We start from the raw sequence: 21,347 nt of genomic DNA on the forward strand, positions 1-21,347 counted from the left end.
ATTGTTATAAAAAATTTGCTCAGCAGTACGACATCGCATATTCTAATTTTTTTAGCTGGTGTAGGCTTAAAAACTTCGAAGGAAATTTCAGCGAAACCGTCTTCTTGGCCTATCTAGAATAGAAATCAAAAATATATGGAACTCGTCATTTGTGGAGCAAGTTTTCGATGATGAAGTCGAATGCGCTCGTACCTATTAATACCTATTAATACAAGCAAATATTTCAAGGTAATAGCTTTTTTAAAGCGTAAAAATGAAAGTTATAGGTCCAAAAAATCAAAAACTCTTACGTTTGAACAAGTCCAGAGGTTTATAAATGAGGCGCCAGATGAAAAATATTTGATGATAAAAGTTGCTATTTTCGGAATATATGGAGCCTGCCGGCGTGAAGGGCAGTGCCATTTATTAATGGAGGACATTAAATTAATGGATAAATCATTGATTGTTCAAATTCCAAATACAAAAACGAAACTAGGTCGTTCTTTTTTGCATTGTTAAAAAAAACATTGACTATTTTAATAAATACGTTGCATTACGCCCTTCTGTTATCAATAATCAACGTTTTTTTCAAATACTCAAATAATAAATGCAGTGCCAACCCAGTTGGTATAAATACGTTTGTAAAAATGCCCTCTATCATTGCTGAGTTTCTGAACCTCCCGGAACCAAAGAAATATATAGGTCACTGTTTCAGAAGGTATTCTGCTTCTTTGCTAGCAGAATCAGGAGCAAATATAACGTATATTGAGAAGCACAAAGGATGGAAGTCTACAACAGTATCTGAGGGTTATATCAAGCAGTCCATTTTTTATAAAAAGGCTAATGCTGAAAGAATAATTCCAAGAGCCAGCTTCAGCGTTACAGCATCGTCCTCTTCACTTCATGAATTAAATGTTGCACAAAAAGACATTTGCAACATTTAAAAAATTATATTTTACCTCCTGAAACAAATCCGCAATATTCTGACTTTTATGGTGACGCTAGTTCATTCCAAATTCAGGAGCAATATCCATCTTCCAAAATAATCTTTGGGACGATACTTCATAATTCACAACTCAGGTTGTAAAGATCAGTTCAACATTCTTGTACAGATTATATCACCTGTTCATTTTTTCATTTAATTCCTTCAGAGTGGGGAATTTTTCAAAAAATATGTTCCCATTTTTAGAATGTGTTTGAACCCATGCATACATATTTAATATAGTCCAAACCATTTGAAACTATTTTTTTATATTATCCATATTTCAAAAATTATGTAAATGACTTCCGTTTCTAATTATATTTTTATTTGAATAGTCAACTTCCCTATTGCTAGTTGTCGGGGTAAATTCCAAATAAAGTTCTACGTCACATTGTTCTTTTGTCAGATTTGAAATCTGATTCGAATTTTAATAAGCATCTGGAGTGAAACCTATCTGTCCTTCGCAAGCCCTAATTTGTCTCATTTTGATACAGGTTCGAAAAAAATTCCTCCTGAACTTCTGCATATCGAGAAGTATATATGAGTATATTTCATTTGCTTCAATATATTGTTCTAACAGCTCTTCCAGGATATGCACAAGATCAATGGTAACCTTTTTCTACAACGACTTTTATATATCTATCAATCTACCAGATTGAAACCATTTTTCTGTAACGCAAAAATTTAAAAATCTCTTCGTGAAATGTGTCCTAATATTTTATAACCACAACCCCCCTAGACTAATTGAATCTCTATGTATTTGACAAACTGGCATCATTTGCCGGCGATACACACTTTCAACTTCTCAGAAATCTCACTTAGTACAATGAGTGAAATCAACATCTGGAGAGTGAATGATTTCCTAAATCCTCTCTTTCTCGAATCTTCGAACAAAAAAGTATCACAGTGTCATGAACCTATATTATGATAGAAGCCGTTGGAAATCTAAAAAATCAGATCGTTCTGAATTTTTGTGAGTAAATCTTTTCACCGGATTTAATGACCGTGTATTTTTGGAATGTTTTCCTGACTTTTCGCTAGCTTCCTCAGGGGTTTGTATATCCTGAGTTAATATATCCGATGACTGGATATTACGGCTGCGTAACGCTTATTTATATTGACTTCTCAAGTAGTTTGGTGTACTAATACCTGTACTTGAATTTGGTAAATTGTCAATAACATTCGTTGTTATAAATAGCCATTAACATTTCTTAATTTTTCAATAATTATTCATATTTCTTATTTTTTTAACCCTTTGTAGAACCTAATTTGAGTTTGAGGAGTGCCTAGAAGATGACAGTACTACCAACTGTCGAAAGCGCTCGCAGATAATGAATAGTAGATATAAAGCTTCAAATCCTTTTTGTAAAATTTAATATTGAAATATATATATATATATATATATATTTCCTTTATTCTCAGTATTTTAATATCATCATATGTCACAAAAAGGATTCGAAGCTTCATAACTTCTATTTATTATATGCGAGCGCTTTCGACAGCTGACTGTGCTATCATCTTCTTGGCTCTACTCAAACTGAACTTTTCATCCTCTTGTTTGTTCTTTTATGCGGTTAGAACGCCTTAGTGCAGGTACTGCAGGTAAATTTGCCTGTATTTGAGTTACATCAGGTACTATCCTTTGTGTTGGATTTTCTCAATTTTTTCTGTGTATATTATATTGTATAGTAGGTATATTGAATGTTATGTCTTGTTCTGTTTTGATTTGTATTTGTTCCTCGATAAGTAAATTATGATTTTTAAATTTATGTATGTTTAAGTTTTCCCAGATGTCCATACGGTTTCCTTCATTAACTTGTTTTATGAGTTTTATGTTCTCTGGTGGGGGAAAGTTATGCAAGTTACGCAACACACACGCCATACAAAACAAACATAACTTTTCCCCTCCAGAGAACATACAACTCATAAAACAAGTCAATTAAGGAAACCGTATGGTAACTAAGTAATCTCAACATTCTTTGACCCTTTTCTACCTGCCGTCATACTGTTTGCTATTCTTGAACTTCTCAGAATGGGATTTCCATATTTGGTTGAGGTTCGCAGCTTCTTCTTTTCTGTTGTGTTTGCTTCCCGTACCAGTTGGCTATGGTGTCCCTGGTTGGGGGCAATGAGTTTTCAAACAGAATCCTGTGGTTTCTGTCACAGTCAACTTGTCCGTTTGGCCTAGTCTGCAGTTTCTTTCATGCTCCTTCAGCCTTGCTCCCATAGATCTGTTAGTAGAGCCTATATATACGTTTCCACAAGTGCACAGCATGCGATAAACCCCTGCTGCTGATGATGCGGGTCTCTTTTATCTTTAGCCGACCTGAAGCTTTGTTGCATCTTCTTGGTGGGTTTGAAAACCGTTTTAATGTTGTGTTTCCCCAAGAGTTTTCCAATTATGTCTGTGACTCTAATGACACTGAAAACCTCGGCCGCGAAAGCCTTTGCCATTTTGTCGGGAACATTGTTAATTATTACATTCATCTTCGAAAGCCTTTGACATCTAAAACCAAGGCTGTAAACATATTTTGAGGTAACCTTCAGCTGTTGATACTGACTGTCTTCAATTTTCTACCTTAAGTTCATTGGCAAGTTCAAGTTTCTTGTGCAACTGCTATATGGGTATGTTCATAAATTTCTCAATACATCTTTTGTTCTGCTTGAGAATTTTCCTTCCTCGACATCGAATCAAGAATCTGTGAATATGCTAATTCAACCAAATCAAGAATTCCTTTCAAACTGAATACATTTTTTATCATATTTGTGAATTTTTATGAGATTCATTATTGATACAGTTTTCCACATAACTGTTGAAAGACTTCCCATGCTGGTATCCACCGTTGTATTTGATATACTTCCCATTATGATAATAATAATTACTGGCATATATTACTGTCACTTTCATATTACAATCCGGCAGCTACAAGTGTCTGTTTTTTATACGGGCTATTTTTTATAGTTCTAATAGAACTCGTGACTCTCTCTTCGAAGTGTCGTGAACAAAATTGCCTGATCTCGTATTGGGAAGTGATTTATCAAACATAATAATATCAGGAAGTGAAATGTATGTGAACAATCAATATTTGATTATTGTTGTTTGGATAGAGAGAACATGCTTATAGATCATAGATAGTTGTGCCATTTCTTGCAAGAATTTTTTAATACGCACAGATATCGTATTCACTAGTTTCCTGTTTTGGATGAGAATACATATTTGTTTATCCTGTTTTGTTCATTTTTTACAAAAATGATTTACTCAAGTAAATTAGTGTAAAGTAAAATTAACTCACATTCCATATTCAAATTTGTTTGCAGCAAATCCTTCGCAATCAAGACTTTGGTTCTTAAATAGAACAACATAAACCATCTGAAATAGATCACATTATAACTGCAATCAAAAAAAATATCTACCCAATATCTAGCACAAAACCTTACTAAACTACAAAAGAAAAGAAATAATAAAACTTGGATAACCATTGTCGAATTAAGGTTCTGAAATTGTAAGTACTTATTCATTGATAGCATGAATGTCACAGAAAATAGTTTTTTAAACTTTATATTTGCAGGAAGACGAGTATACATAGCATAGTAAAATCGGATGGTATGAAAGTTAGTATTTCATGTATTATCTGAATTCAATTTGAAATTGTTTCTTCTTAACTTTCTGCTTTATTATTCAGCATATTCATTATCCTTGTCAAATTACCACTATGTTTCCCTGACAAGTTGTACACATTCATTTCATCAGTTGAACTAGTAAATCTAAATATTCTACAATGTCTTTGAGGTATTACAAAGCTTAATTAGATAAATGAATAATTCCTGTGAAACAGGTGGCTTTTAAAAAACAATAACGATAGAATATTAATTATAGGAAGACAGATAATGTGTAATCATTTCAATTCTTGGCAGTTTATGAAAACAAGTTATAATAATGAATCAATAACTTCTTGTTGGCTGTTTAAAAGGAAATTTGGATGTTGTATCTATAGATATCCAGAGATTCCAGCAGATTTAATCTTTGTGCTTTATTTTCTAGATGGAATATGTCGTAGCCCATGTTGAAATCGTGGTTGTCTAACCGGTGACAAACATAGGTGGAATTGGTTTTCTTTAGTTCAGTTTTTTTTTTTTATTTTAGGAGATTCTCGTTTCGAAATTTCTTGAAGTCCTTTCTATAAAAACTTTTGGACATGATCCACGTGTGGGTTAGTAAATTCCTGATTTGTTATCTTTGTCCATATTTGACATGTTGTTGAGTATATGTCTCCCCAAAAAGATAGTGTCATATGCCTTGTTCATTTCGTTAGTATTTTTTTTGTTTTATCTGACATCAGGGTGAACGATTTTGTTCTTGGTTTGTATAATTTTTAATAACATTTCATCTATGAGTTTGTGATAATCTCCTGGACGAATGGCTGGAAATAAATTTGTGACATCGAACGAAATCAATAATTTGGAATTAGGTAAGAGGTGAATTTTGAAGATTTTCTATATTAGTTTTTCATTGTCAACGAAGATAGGAATTGGTCGTAGTTTTTAATGATATTTATCAGCAATTTGACATTAGGTCCATTAGGTCCATTAGGACATTAGGTCCAAAATGACTCGATCTATTCGACTCTCCACCACAACCCGCAAGGGTTTATTGTGGCTCACACTTATTCATACTCGACCAAATAAACTAAGCTTCTTAACGAAGCCGATTAGTTTGTATGGTGAGTGGTCTTTCAGGTCAGATGGTAAGAGTACGGCTCTGCCAAACGGGGCAGGCATAAAATATGGGCTCTGCTGTTTCATAATTTTCCAAACAGAGGTGACACACACTGTTTTCCAATAGTCCGAGTCTCTGCATATGATGATTCAAATGACAGTGACCTGTAAGAAGGCCTGTTGGACATCGTAGTTCATCTCTACTGTAGTCCAACAACTGTTTGGTATCAAGCTTCGAAAGGTGAATAAACGCCTTGGAGTGAGCCAATCTGCCAGAAGTCCATAAATCTTCTTGCCATCCAGATGTTCAATCTTTGTTTGGCAAAGCCTAAAGCGATGCCAATGACAGATTCTGGTCCGATGGAGCTGCTTGCAGCACCCTCCATTGCAAGGGAGTCAGCAGCTTCATTGCCTTCTAGGCCAGTATGGCCAAGATTCCAGACCAGAGACAATCTGTTGAGTCTTCCTATCGAGAAGAGCTGATTTTGGTAATTTGCTACCAATTTAGACGTTGCTCGGTAGGAGCTAAGTGCTTCCAACATGGGATGATGATGTTGTTTATGAAGTTAAAGAAATTAATAAGCTGTGGAGTTTGTGGATTTGACATGAGATATTTGTATCTGTGTTGGTCTGATGAGGGAGTTAACTTCTTGGATAACTTTTTTTACTATAGTTTGAAATTTGTCAGTCGACTTTTTTGGTCGAATAACAACAGAACTGGTTTGTAAGTCGAGTGTTTTGGTTTTATACATTAAGGTTTATTAATTGTCTGATGTTCTTAGAGGGTCAAATGAAGCTTTTTCAATATTGACGCCCAATTTCTGTGATTTTCCAAATTGTTTTGATATATTCACCCCCATAGTGTTCACCAATGCCTGCAGTTTTTAAGAAATATAAAAAGAAGGCTGCAATATTGTTCCTTATTCAACTGGGTCCAGATAATCGGAAAATCTCTGTGTCAGTTCAGGTTGAAACAACCCAGATTCATCTTTACCAAGGTTCATCAAAGATATCCTTGTCTTAGAGCTACGCCCAAAAACAATCGCTTGGCCCGGGGTTAGAACAGTTGAAGGGTTTTATGACTCAATCGTCTTCATTGTATATGCTGAGACTATTTGGAATTCATCGCTTTCATTGCGATAAAAAGTCATTGATTTTTGAAACGTTACTCATGAAAAAAAATCTATTTGCGGGAAATTCAAGCTTTATTGTGAGTAATTTCACGATGTTAATAAGTCATTTTGTGACACGGAGAAGGAAATCCATAATAGTCAGTTGATTAACAGTTTCTTGTACTGGTACAGGCAGTTAGGCAAGTTTGTTGAATATGTCAAATGAATTCACCTATCAATAAAATTTAGCACTTGGCTATTACGAAAATTAATGATAAACATAATTTGCAATTCTCCACAAACCATCTTATACAGGCATTTTCATACATAATTCCTTCACGTATTCCTATCAGCATTAAAGTAGCTGCATTTAATAGTGTGCTTCACACTATTCCTCCGTCTGTTGGAAAGTACCTTTCAGAGAGACCTGAGTTTCATCAAACAAATCACTGTCAACAACGGTTACAAAATAAATACTATCGACTCCATTCTTTTCAAAATACTACGAAAACAAGCCATAGACCAGGTCTATCCAACTTCAAGAAACAATAGTGTGCGTTACACGATAGTGTGCTGACTCTCTTGCAAAGAAGGGTGCTGCAAGCGGCTTTATCGGACCAGAACCTGTTATTGGCATCGCTTTGGGCTTTGCCAAACAAATATTGAACACCTGGATGGCAAAAAGATGTATGGACTTCTGGCAGAATCTACCAGGATTGGCTCACTCCAGGGCGTTTATCCAGCCTTCGAAGCTTGATACCAAACAGTTGTGGGACAACAGTAGGGATGAACTACGATGTCTAACAGGCCTTCTTACGGGTCATTGTCATTTGAATCATCATATACAGAGACTTGGATTGTCGGAAGACAGTGTGTGTCGCCTCTGTTTGGAAAATGATGAAACAGCAGAGCATATACTTTGTGCCTGCCCCGCTGGGGACCGAATCAGGTTCTTAGAGTTCGGCAGATCCGTACTCTTACCATCTGACCTGAAAGACCACTCACCATACAAAACAATCGGCTTCGTTGAGAAGCTGGGTTTATTTAGTCGAGTGTGAATAAGTGTGAGCCACAATAATCCCTCGCGGATTGCGGTGGAGGATTGAATAGACCCACTAACTTCAGACCTAACCTACCCTAGTGTGCGATATCGGACGTGGCTTGTGGTTCTTGCCCAAAACTTTATATTGGTCAAACGGGAAGAATATTTTCCCAAAGAATTAAAGAACATGGGAATGGAAAGATCGATTCCACATGTTTAGAAATGAATACATTTGAAATTTCGGGTCATTTACTGAATGACCAAATTGAATTCAATTACTTTCCGTTACTGAATATTTTTTCAAATGTAGAAACTGATTATTAACTGATACAGAAACTCAGGTAATTTCATTTATTACGTGTTCATTTGAATCAGTTAGTAAAATCAATGTTCTTATGTACACATTTTTAATATCAATTGTGTGGGTGAAACTCCGATACTTCCAATTGTAAAATTATATATAAATCATTGAATATGTAGATTTCATTCAGTATAAGCACGCTCAAAGAAGCTATTGTAAAGCGAACCACGTGTTACGTTTTTGTAAAACTGTGTAGTGTGTAGTGAAAAATCTCACAATAAAGTGTTTCATGAATATGTCGTTCATATATATAATGAATAATAATGGCACCAGACTTAATCCTTGTGGGACACCATGTTCAACAAGTTAGTATTCAGTCATTGAATTATTGCGATTCACTACTCTAATTGGGAAACAAAGATACACCATTGTTTTAAAACTTCCAAATATGTCATGTTCCATGTGCCATGTTCAAATACCCCAATATTTTGAGACATTCAAGACAGATTGAACGTTCTCTGTAGAAATCAAATTGTTCTTCGTCAAAAAACTAAAAATGAGACTGAATTATTTGTTCCATCATTGAGATTAGATGATAATTGAAAGATAAAACTGGAACTTATAGCGTAGAATAAATCCCAAACAAGCACTTCTCTCAATCACCAGAAATGGAACACTCTTCTCGACACGCGTTGGAGACTTCAGGAAATTAGAAAAATTGTTGTCTTCAACGACTATAAGGATAACTAAAGAATTTTGGGGATCATCAGTAATAATATCAGCTCATGATTGATGTTGATCTGAATTATTTTATTTGGCTAATATTTCTCATGAACGAATTGTAAGACGAAGCATTCATTTAAATAAACGTTTAACGAATTAATCTTTCTATTTTTTTCCTTATGGTGATTTTTATTATGTTCTGCTAGTATAGCTGCTGAGAAAAACTGTTTTCTTCATCTTCTGAAGACGCCAACTAGGTTGGCGAAACGCACGTCGAGAGAAGTGTTGCATTATAATCATCTAAAAAAGAGTAGTTATACACATTTCGAAGATGAATTATGTGAAGTTTTCTTGATAATTCCAATATTGAATTCGTTTTGGAATGTTCCAAAAACTTTATCGCGTCTAAAACATTATTTTCGATTACTAGACCCAATAAGAAAGAACTAGAGGAGGCTGTTGCTGCTAAGAAACTTGATAATATCGTCAACAACGTTTATAACATTTTATTAAACTTATCAATTTTTTAAATTGTTGTGACTTTACGACTATTTGCTTACATCAGCTTAAAGTTTCAAGTTCGCCCATCTGATCGTAAATATAGCTTAAATTATTTTTAACATATTTCAGCGTCAAATAGAGAAATCCAATGACCTCTACGAAGAATGTAAGAACATCAATGACTCAAAAGGCCAGCATCTGCGTGAATTGTCGGATAGCTTGCACATTCAGATGAAGGCTTTCAGAGAAAGGCTTGAAGATGCCAGAGAAAGAATCGAAGATAGTTCTAGATGCTTCTTGCTACTCGAATCATGTCACGACATTTTAGAAGACGACTGCAAAGAGCAAGAGGAATTTGTCAAGCTCGCTGAAAAGTCTGGAAATGAGAGGCTGCTTCAACTCTGTCAGGTAATTACATTAATAATAACAAGTGAACTCTCAGAAAAGGAGACTAAACATGATCGGTTTCTGGTATTTTTTTCTCATTGAGAACTTATTTCAGACAGATCAGACCCGGTATTTTTTTCTACTACTTGGGAGCCGCGTCCGACTTGTCCAAAGATCATGCAAAGAAGTGACTTTCAGACATAAACTGCAAGAAAAACCCTTTCTCGAAAAAGCTTTATTTTTATTTTTACATGAAGACTGAATTATACGAAAACACTCTTCTCTATTTCGTTTGTATTCCACACATTCGTAATGGAATCGAATCAGATATCATACACAGGGTTCCTTCCTACACAATATAATAATTGAAAGAAGAAAAATTTCACTTATATGGAACACTGTCATCCTCACTGGTAGACATCCAATATTTCATCGTAAGACACTTTGCTTATCGGCTCTTCAGTACTAAATACGAATAACATCATAAGAAAAAACACTCAATTTATTCATGAAATTACAACTTTTCGTCATATTATCGATGACAGTACGTAGATAACATTCATTCGTTTATTATTTAATTCAAATGAATAAAAATAAAATTCTTTGACAGTTTCATTCTATAGTTCAATCGAATTTCATTTAAAAAATACTCTTATCCCACACAAAGGGTGCATTCTTGAGAAAAATTCAGGTATCACATTTTGAAGTGATACCTGAAAATATTGATTTTTGAATAATACCATAATGCAATGACAAGAATGAAAATCAAAATTTCATTTTAACATGTTGGTCTTGAAACTACGGGCGCCTTCCGCAATATATCTCGGAAATTAATAATATCGAAAAATTCAAAAATAAGTTGAAAGGTTATATCTAATCGACCTCGAGGGTTGATATACATCTACAAATCGAAAACCCCTTCATGATATAGTACTTCGGTCAACAGTAAAGTCCCTTCTGATTATAAACCCATTCCATGATATATGTTTTCTGAGATTGTCCATGCATGTGTTAATATGTGAAAATTACTCTCTAAAACACTAGTTATATTTTCCATTTCTACCTCAAGTGATCGTTTCTCTTGTATTTTTTAATGTATTTTTTAAATTAATTTTTTGCATCATTTCTAGAAATTTGGAATAATGCTTATATTCCATATATATTATTTTCATATATACTATTAATATTTATTACCCAGCATTTATTCAACCCATAAAAGAATTTGATTTCTTACAGGTTTCCCCACTTTGTTGTACATTATTTAGATTATTAGCTTGTGATACTTCTATTTTGTAACGGTTTCCTTATTGCGATAAATTATTATAGTTATCATTTATTATTTCTAGATTAATCGAACCTTCTATATCTCTTCGGAGATATTATATAATATATACTGGGCATCTCAAATCATGGCAGATACTATTGTAAAAATGGTTATCTCTAAAAATATATTGGAATTAAAGAACTTCCTGAAAAAAAATGAGTGTTATCGAATATAAACCGGAAAAAGTTCGTGTAGAACAAAAACTTTCACCTACGAACATTGAAATTGAAAAGAATTTCCTTCCATTTTGAAATTTGTACACCTAATCTTCATAATGATAATTGAAAAAATAGCATTCATGTGAAAATGACAACACAGTAAATGATAGAAAACATTTCATGAACCAGATTCGTTTTGAATTTCAAAATCTACGCATTGATATTCTTACATTCATCATCATTATTTCCACATCACATACAGACATGCGGTTCACCTTGTCTTACATAAAGCTGAAAGGGTATCCTCCAGAATGTTCTGGAATATTTCCAAATGATCAAGAAGCTAGCATCATATGCACATTAATAATATGAGAATTTGATTTCAGACTGTTAAGAAAAATGATGTTTCGGTTGTGTCGAACGAACCGCCCGACAAAGAAGACAAAAACCCGCCCTACTCCTCAGCCGAGATAAGCGCCTGCAGCACCCCCGTGAAGCCCCAAAACACCCAGATCCGAAGAAGATCCGTCAGCTCATTGGCGTTCATCTACCACTGCAACCATCACGCAGCTGGGAGATGTGTAACTGTTGTGAATCGGACACGGAAAACACTGTCTCCTACAAGCTCCAGAGGAAGTACATCCAGACCCTCCAGTCTTGCACTTGCCCAGCCCTAGGCAAGGTATTGTGGTCATCATAATAAAAAAATTGTAACTAACATAATTTTCAACACTACTTATACAGGGCGTTTCATTGGGAAACGCGAATACGTTACAGGAAGATAAAGGACAACCAGATGATTCTGAATAACCTTTATTTAATTTTACAAACACTCTGTATGTGTAACGAAATCATGATATTCATAAAATATGGTTTTCATATATCCCCAAACATGGTAACGTTAGATTAGGTTACGTCAGAAGTGAGTGGGATAATTCGACCCTCCACCGCAACCCGCAAGAGTTTATTGTGGCTCACACCTTCTCAAACTCAATCAAATAAACCCAGCTTCTTAACGAAGCCGATAAGTTTATATGGTGGATGATCTTTCAGGTCAGATGGTAAAAGTGCGGCTCTGCCAAACTCTGAAAACCTGATTCGGTCTGCAGCGAGGCTGGCATAAACTATGTGCTCTGCTGTTTCATCATTTTCCAAACAGAGGCGACACACACCGTCTTCCGACAGTCCGAGTCTCTGCATATGATGATTCAGACGACAGTGACCTGTGAGAAGGTCTGTTAGACATCATAAGTCACTCCTACAGTAGTCCTACAACTGTTTGGTTTTCAACTTCGAAGGGTGAATCAACGCCTTGGAGTGAGCCAATCGTAGAAGATTTTGCCAGAAGTCCATAGGTCTTCTTGCCATCAAGGTGTTCAATGTTTGTTTGGCACAAAGCCTAAAGTGATACCAATGACAGGGTCTGGTCCGATGGTAGTCAGATGGCAATTTCATCATCATCATCAAGCAAAATATTTTAGCCGTTTAGTTATTTACCTAAATGAAGGTAAAATACAAGTAAAAGCCAGATTCATAAGTCAGAAGCTTTCATCAACACTTCATTAGGTTTTTCTGAAAAGAAATTCCTTGATTTATTTCTTAAACTTGAGATTATTTTTACATTCCTCAAACATACATTTTTCCTAGTAGAGATTTGTGTTGAATGTTTTGGTGGTACTGATAACTGTTTGTTTCGAGTTTCATAAATATAATCAACTTTGTCTGATTCACAGAACACTATATATTGTAAACAAAATACTTCATAAATATAATGATGTCATAAGATTGCAGTTACTTTTGGAAATGTATCAGTTGAATTCAGTTTACCCATAATACAGAGAGCACCTTCATATACCACCTTTGCTGTTCTATTTGGGGAAACACATAACACATATTAAGTATAACCTGCCCAATTCTTCCACAAGTCCAAGTAGTTCAGTATTTTGCATACAGTTAGTTGATGTGTTATTGAAAGTGATATGATCAAGATGTTGAGTAATTGATTGATTTGTTTTGTCAATATTCATTAACCCACCCATACATTTGTGCACTAACTCGGATTGTTTCATGACATTTGAAATATCATCAATGACAAACAGGTCGGTTACATGATATTTCATGGATTCTGCATATAAACTATAAATAAAGTGGGTCCCTGAATTGAACCATGAGGTACCCCATTATCAAAGAGTCTTAACCTGGAATGAAATTATCTCACTTCACTTGCTGATATCTAAAATCAATGTATGGCACAAACCAATCAAATCAGACAGCCCTAACATGGTATCTTTTGAATTTATGTGAGATGATGTTACGATTAACAAATGCTCTTCTTCTTCTTAAGGACGGCCTGGAGCGGAAGAATAGCGGTACCTTGGGCGGCATCAAAGAAGAACGGGAAAGTGTCGAAAATATTTTGAAAAAAGTCGATTCGGATTGCAATCGTTGCGATAGCGGAGTGTCGACCGCGGAAAATTCGGTAGGAGACGAAATCGTGTACAGCAAGCGGAAGTTGCAAAGGACATGTTCGTGCCAGTATTATAGGGAAGGCTGTCATTTGTGTAGTGCGGGAAGTTCTAGTACGGGCTCCAATCAGGACCATACGGAACACCAGCAAGATAGCGTTATTGAAGAAGGAAGTGACGGATTCATGAAAAGGTTTGTTGAAAGGATTGGGGAATACTTTCCAGTGTTTTGAATGCTCCATCTTCTATATCTTAGTGTTCTTGATTTTATTGTTACCCCTTATTTCCTCTCCTACTTCCTTCTCTTCCTCTCGTTTTTCGTCCTATTCGTCTTTTTCTTCGTCTTTCCGTTTTCAGTTATCTTCCATTCCTTCGCCTTTTTCTTCATTGGTCCACTTTGTCCTTTTTGGCTTCTCGTTCTTGATATCCTCTTTCTGTCTCTTTTTCTTTTTGCCGTTTGCTTATATTCATCTTTTCAGTCACTTCTATCTTCTATCACCCATTCTCTTGAACCCATTCTCTTGTATCCTCTTTTCCTTTTTACTTTTTACTGCCTTACTCTCTTCTTACTATTTGGCAAATTCAGTGAACGTTTTCTTATACGGCGGCTAAAAATTTTATTGAGTTATTGGAAAACATATTTATGAGTATTACTTGCTGAAAATATATGGAGCTTTTTATAACAAAAATCACAAAATTTATATTGATTAGCCAAAACTTTGATACATATTTTCTGGAGTTTCTTGGTTTCATAATGACATATAACTTAATTGTGATGTATTAAGTTGTTTTAAATTTTTGTTCGTTTTTATAAGTCTAATTTGAACTGTAATATGTCAGTGAATACTTATTCAATGTAATCGACATGAGCGCCAATTGAATCAGTACACTTTTGCCAACGTAACACAATTCGATTAATTAATTAAGCTTGTATTCAAACACGCTTTTTCATCAAGTGTTCCATCTGATAAAAATCTAAACTCTGACAAAAATATAAACTTTGATAAAAGCAGTGGCGTATAATGATTTTTACCATAAATATCAATCAGGTAACCCTCCGTGACGCTACTGGAATTATTATCTGTAATCTAATTATGGATAATTTATGTTAACACACTTATTTTCGTTAAAATATGCATAGACTTTTGAGTTATTTATAAAAGAACAATGTTTTTGAACTTTTTTTCATAAAATATGTCAAGAAATCACCACCTGGAATTAAGGACATCATTTAAGATACACCCTATGTATCTACAGTTTTATATTTGTATTACATTATTATATTTGTAAAATAACAGCAATTCATGTCTGGTTCAGAAACGGTATGAATATGTATATATACCTACCTGTTATGAATACTATATGTTTTCTCTTGATGTAAATGTAACATCGTCTTCAGTTGTAACATAAAGTTTTGTATTTCTGATAGCAGTGAAGATATTGAGGATGACCATTTCATAGAAGACAGAAGAAAAGTGCCTCCAGTATCAGCAAATAATCATTTATACTGTCACGACTCTACACTAGATCTGCCTTCAGATGCCTTGTATAATAATATGGACCCAAAGACTCAAAAGTAAGTATAAATATGTGTATTGAATTTTGTAGAATACTCAGTATTACAGTTTTTCGAAATTGAATGACAGTTTTTTTCTTATATACAGTGTACTGGATTTTGATAATTTTACTTGGTATGAAATTTTTCCAGCTAAGCCGTCTTTATGCAAATGTCAGTTTGAATGTTTATTATTTTACCATTTGTTTTTTAGTTTTTACTCGTTTCGTTGTGCTCTGTCTTCATAATTTTGGCGTTATCACAAAGCATAATATGTACACCATCTCACGTCAGATTATGTTCTGCTAATTTGCATTTCCTCATGTCTCGATTTCTTATACTATTCTTCCTTTTTCTTAAAGGTCTTGAAGCCTCACCAATATGAGTCTAACCACAAACACACCGAATATTATATTCTCATTCGCTACTTTGAAATAATGAAAACTCTAGATGCTTTTGAGTATTAAAAATAGTATGGACCTTGTATTAGAACCATGGTATCATATTCAAAGAAATTACTTATTGTTGTGTATGTGTTGGTCATGTTTGTAATTGTCGAAGTTGTGGTAATAGTTGTCATTGCTGTGTGGTTTCATTTTCAATTTTCGGAATCGAAATATTTTGATGAAGGCAATTTTGTTTTCACAATTTTTGTTGTTGATGAAATCAACTTGGCTCTATCAAAAAAGTGTACCTCTTTTCAAAGACACTTGTTTAAAAATATCTGAACATTTTTTGTTATTGATAAGTACATCAAGAGATAAGAGTTGATTGCGGATGATAGTTTCTCTATTCCTTCAATGAATTTTTTCGTGAGATCTCTGTTATTGATAAAATGAAAAAAGTTTCGGAATCATCAATGCCATGTTGCCAAATTTTGAATACATCATCAACATACCTCCACTAAACTTTTGGGCATTTTAGATAGGTAGATATCTACAAAATTCTCCATAAAAATATTTCACATTTATGACGTTGTGTGCCAGTTTTGAGTATTTTCTAACAGGATTTAAAAAGTGGAACAAAATTGATTCATAAAGCGTCATCCAAATAAAAAATAAAGTATATTTTCATCTAAAATTCATATATTTTTTTTGTTCAAGTATTTGGGCAACATTGATAAATAAGAACTGTTACCGGCAAGTTGGATAAATATTCTGAATTTGCATTCAAACACTGTAACAGTTTTGGGCGAATTCAGCAATTTGCCCTCATTCATTTCATAATAAATGCAGGAATAACTTATGTGCCTCCACAAATAACATTCAGACAATAATTTTTTCCCATAATTATTTCTACCCCCAAACTTTTTCCATGTTACTTACAGAAATATTGTAAATCGAACTTGGAACAAGGAATAAAAATTATTATCATTATTATTATTTTACAGAACCCTAACGTATATCATAAAAGAAATGGTAGATACAGAACGTGACTACGTCAAGTCCCTAGATTACATAATAGTCAACTATATCCCCGAGCTACAAAGAGAAGACATCCCCCAAGCTCTTAGAGGTCAGAGAAACACGGTTTTTGGTAATGTAGAGAAAATATACGAATTCCACAGCCAACATTTCCTGGAGGAATTGGAAGAGTGTATCAGTAATCCTTTGCAAGTGGGACAAATATTCCTCAAGTACGATAAAAGATTTTATTTGTACGCCTTATACAATAAGAATAAACCAAAGTCTGATTCCCTGATGTCAGAATACGGGTCTCTGTTTTTCAAGGTGAGTAAACTCATGATTTATATTAATAAATAATAATAAAGTTATATTATATAAATATGAAAAATATTCAAAAGTTTATACTTTTAGACGAATATGTCAACATAATTTGTTGGAATTACACAAACCTAAAATGCACATCAAGAATGATAATGAAATATAACAGAAAAGAGAACCATATTCTTTACATTAAAAAAATTCTCTGTATAATTCATATCCCTTTTAATATCCATTCTGTTAGTTTCATTAACATACAATTTTAAATATGACTAAAGATTATCGCCTACTTATCCGGCACAGCACGGCACGGCCCGTCCCATCAAAATTTATCTATTTATTTATTTATTTATTAACGAATAACCCCCAATTTTTATACAATATATTAACCTTAGAAAGTTAACTATTCTAGTATCTATATATCTAACAAATCAACCTACAACGAGAATATTAAAATAAAATTGTGATAAAAAAAATAGTCTTATAAATCTATACCACGTAGAGTATATCTAAGGGTGCTCTGAGAGATGTGAAAAAAAATCAATATTGGTCCCATTGGCATTCGATAGAATTCTGGACAAAGGAGAATGTTTTCCATAATTACACCTATGAAAGTTTGGTTGTTACGTGTCCTTCTCGGGGGAACATGCAGATTGACTTGACAGAGAAAAGTTGGGCAATTAATTTCGTTGTTCAACAATTTATGTGGGAATATTATGTCTGCATGTACCCGTCTTGTACTGAGTTTGAGCAATCCAATAGTAGAGCGAATTTCAAAGAGCGAATGACTTCTAGCTGGCATGTTCATTTTGTAGGCAGCATATCTAAGAAATTTATTCTGAACTTTCTCACTATCATAACTGTGGTTGAAGTATGTCTCGGAGACCAGATACAAGTGCAATACTCAATCACTGATCTAACCAATTCAAAGTATAGTACTTTAATAGAAAAAATGTTGGTAAAATCTTTTATTGATCTGCATATAAATCCTAACATTTTCATCGCTTTGTTAGATATGTGTTCATACTGTGAATGAAAGTCCATCGTGTCATCCATCATAACACCCAAATCTCATATAGATTGTACACATTCCAACTTCTTCCCTGCAATACTATAATGATGTAAGGTCCATTTGAATTTTCGCACAATATGGATAGGATTGGAACAATGAAAATGAATGGACAACCGCCCACTAGCTCGGCACGGCACAGCCAAGAGCGTCCGTCGCCGGCCAGCGCTTGCCAGCATAAACTTGTCCGAAAGAGCTTGGGAAGTTTCAGTCTTTCTGTTTTGCTATTCAATCAGTTGACAGCACAGTGTCAAACGGTACCTATGAAAATGGACGAAGAAAAATTGAGTTGTTTGTTGAGGCAGGCTCTAGAATATCCAGAAGATCTGAAAATTTGTCTGGAGTCATTCGGAATTACTGGAAAAATTTCGCCTCGTTTTTTTTCAGATTGAAAAGATGATGAAACTCTCCCAGATATGCCGTCTTTTGATTTATGGTATCGACCCACAACATTATTTTTTGTGACTATTTTCTTCTACATTCAATAATGCGGCCACTATAATGACGACTTCTTCGTCAGAACTGCTAGTGATAGACATGTTTCTGTCACCGCTCGATTTCAAGTGTAATTCCCTTGAAATCAAACAAAGAGCACCTTCAGTATGCTGGTTGGAGCTGGATAAGTGGGCGATGCTACTACCTGTTACCATCAGGCGACGAACATCTCTGTGATGTGCTGTGCCGGACAAGTGAGCAACAAGCTTTACACTTCATAGTCTTCCTCACTTCCAAGTGCCATTTCTTAGCATTATTAACATTATAAACAAACACTGCAACAAACACTGCAATCTTGCAGTTCTGGTGATTGTTAAAAAGTACTTTTTTTGGTTTTTATTCACCAATTGAGCTAGAAACTCATTTTTTTTATCAAACACATTTTTATATATATGGTAGTTACATTGTTGCAGAGTCTATTCCTATCCATTATAATAATAGTAATATCTACAGTTCGGGATTATCGAATCAACTCGCTCAAAATTTAAATAGTAATAGCCTTCACCTCTTCATCCTCATGATTCTAGAGTAAGCAAATAGAACTTGAAGACAAGATGGACCTAGCCAGTTACCTATTGAAGCCAGTCCAGAGAATGGGCAAATACGCCCTCCTTCTTCAACAGATGATGAAGGCCATATCTCTGATGAATTCCTCCGAGCGTAGCATCCAAGAAGTTGAAGATCTGAAGCAAGCAGAGGAAATGGTCCGGTTCCAGTTGCGTCACGGCAACGATTTGCTCGCAATGGACTCTATTAGAGAATGTGACGTAAGTGACACGTAACGGTGGTATTGGTGAGGTTATAACGACTTCCTTTACAAACAGGTGAATCTCAAAGAACAAGGTCGCCTCCTGAGACAAAACGAGTTCCTTGTGTGGGAAGGGCGAAGCGGAAAGAAATCCCTCCGGCAAGTATTCCTGTTTGAAGATTTGATTCTGTTCAGCAAAGCTAGAAGATTTCCAGACCGAAAGGTAACCCTTTCTTCAATCCGAAACAAGTGTTACATAGATACTTTTTCAGAATCTCGACTTGTACATCTACAAGAATAGTATTAAAATGACCGACATCGGGCTGACTGCAAAAATCGGTGACAGTCCTACCAAATTCGAAATATGGTTTAGAAAACGAAAACCAAATGACACTTTCACTCTTCAGTCGATGACTGAAGAGGTGAAAAAGATTTGGGCTGAGGAGTTATCGCAGCTCCTCTGGAGACAGGCTATCAGAAATAGAGGTAAGCAATTTTCAGATACATACCAATGGCATATTTTCAAATGAATCCTATCGATTTTTTGTTGATAATATCATCTGCGAAAAATATATAGTTCGGTAATAGATATTGTATTTTTTGTGGGACAAGCACAGATCGCTAAAGCCTTACATAAGAAACGGCAAGGTTTCTTAATCACTAATTAGCAATAGAAATAATATGCATAATTAGCAATGTAAATAATATGACCAAATGTGCTTTCAATTTTATGTCTCAACATTTTTGTAAACTATCATATGTTACCAATTATTAAGATTACTACAACCGAACCTACACCACATAGTGAGTGAATTCAACTCAATATGATTTTCTAGATTATAATTGGCTACCATGATAACTTATTTCTAAAATAATTCATGAACGTTTCACTTTATGAAATAATCCCAACCTCCTATTACCTATTACCTATTATGTTCATCTTTTTGGAGGGAACAAAAAAAGTCCCATTAGTTTCAAGAATATTTTCAGTTTTCATTCCAATTTGTTTGTCGACGAAGTTAATTATTAATTTTGAGGCAGTTCGTTTCAACATAAAAGCTCTAATCATATATAGTCTATTTATACCTGCAGTGTATAAAAATCCTTTCAAAGAAAAAAAATCAGCTCTCCAAATTCAATTTCTTGGAAGAACTAGGTGTCATTAACATGTTCAAAAACAATATGACAGAATCAGTATCCCCACAAAATCACTTAATCAACCCTTTTATTGAATAGAAAATCATACATTATTCATCGCCTACAGATTGAAACTTACTTTATTTTAAATGTTTATTTTCAGCTGTGAGAATGGCGGAAATGTCATCGATGGGCATAGGAAATAAACCGTGTCTCGACATCAGGCCGAGTGATAATCAGATCAGCGATAGATCTATCAGTTTTGCTCAACTAAGCCGAAGTAAGTCCATTCACATATTTTCACAGCTTTTTTCCGCTTCAAATTAGCTACTCAATAACTATACTAGAGCACAGCTTATAAAGCTTCATATATATTTTGAAAGATTTTTGAAATAATTCTTCAAAGGCTTCTCTTTTGAATGATACTGTAGCTTAGCCCTGCTTTCATGGAACCATCAGCTAATCTAAGTGCTATGCTAACTTTGTCTCTATTTTCCCAATATGATTCGTTAACTAACACTTTTTAGGGTCCTCATATTTATCCAAATCAAATGAATCAAATGCATGCGTAGACAGTAAGAACTTCTAGAAATCAGGAACCATGTTTTATTTTGAATGTTGTGAATGTGAAGACGAATCATATTCATCTGACAGCTGAGATGTAGATAAGGATATATTATATTAAGGTGAAGTTTACAAAACAAATTGTCAATGTGTTATATTATAATTGTTTCTAGGTTGGAGATGTTGAAGAAAATGTTTACATCTATCCATTGAATTTTCATAATTTCGAAATTTGATTGTAAAAGGGAAAGTGCCAAGGAAAATGTGCAATTTATCTGCACTTGTCAGAGATCAAACATCTGTAATTGATTTCTTGTCCTTGCTTTATAAAAAGTTTTCATAATATGATGCAGTAGGAAATATTA

At 34.4% G+C, this 21,347-nt stretch overlaps 1 protein-coding gene across 1 annotated transcript in view; it reads left to right on the forward strand.

Annotated features, from left to right (window-relative positions):
* LOC111507755 (uncharacterized) overlaps window positions 1–21,347 on the forward strand; it is a 734,072-nt gene that overhangs the window by 706,846 nt on the left and 5,879 nt on the right. The window contains 10 exon segments of the mRNA XM_074182765.1: window positions 9,486–9,764; window positions 11,612–11,798; window positions 11,801–11,907; window positions 13,570–13,883; window positions 15,123–15,266; window positions 16,636–16,975; window positions 19,061–19,300; window positions 19,358–19,504; window positions 19,554–19,767; window positions 20,582–20,698. Coding sequence (XP_074038866.1) covers window positions 9,486–9,764; window positions 11,612–11,798; window positions 11,801–11,907; window positions 13,570–13,883; window positions 15,123–15,266; window positions 16,636–16,975; window positions 19,061–19,300; window positions 19,358–19,504; window positions 19,554–19,767; window positions 20,582–20,698 — 2,089 coding nt within the window.

Source organism: Leptinotarsa decemlineata, unplaced genomic scaffold, assembly GCF_025532065.1.
Source record: "Leptinotarsa decemlineata unplaced genomic scaffold, Ldec_3_MD MMD2_tig00026328_RagTag_RagTag, whole genome shotgun sequence".
Classification (NCBI taxonomy): domain Eukaryota; kingdom Metazoa; phylum Arthropoda; class Insecta; order Coleoptera; family Chrysomelidae; genus Leptinotarsa; species Leptinotarsa decemlineata.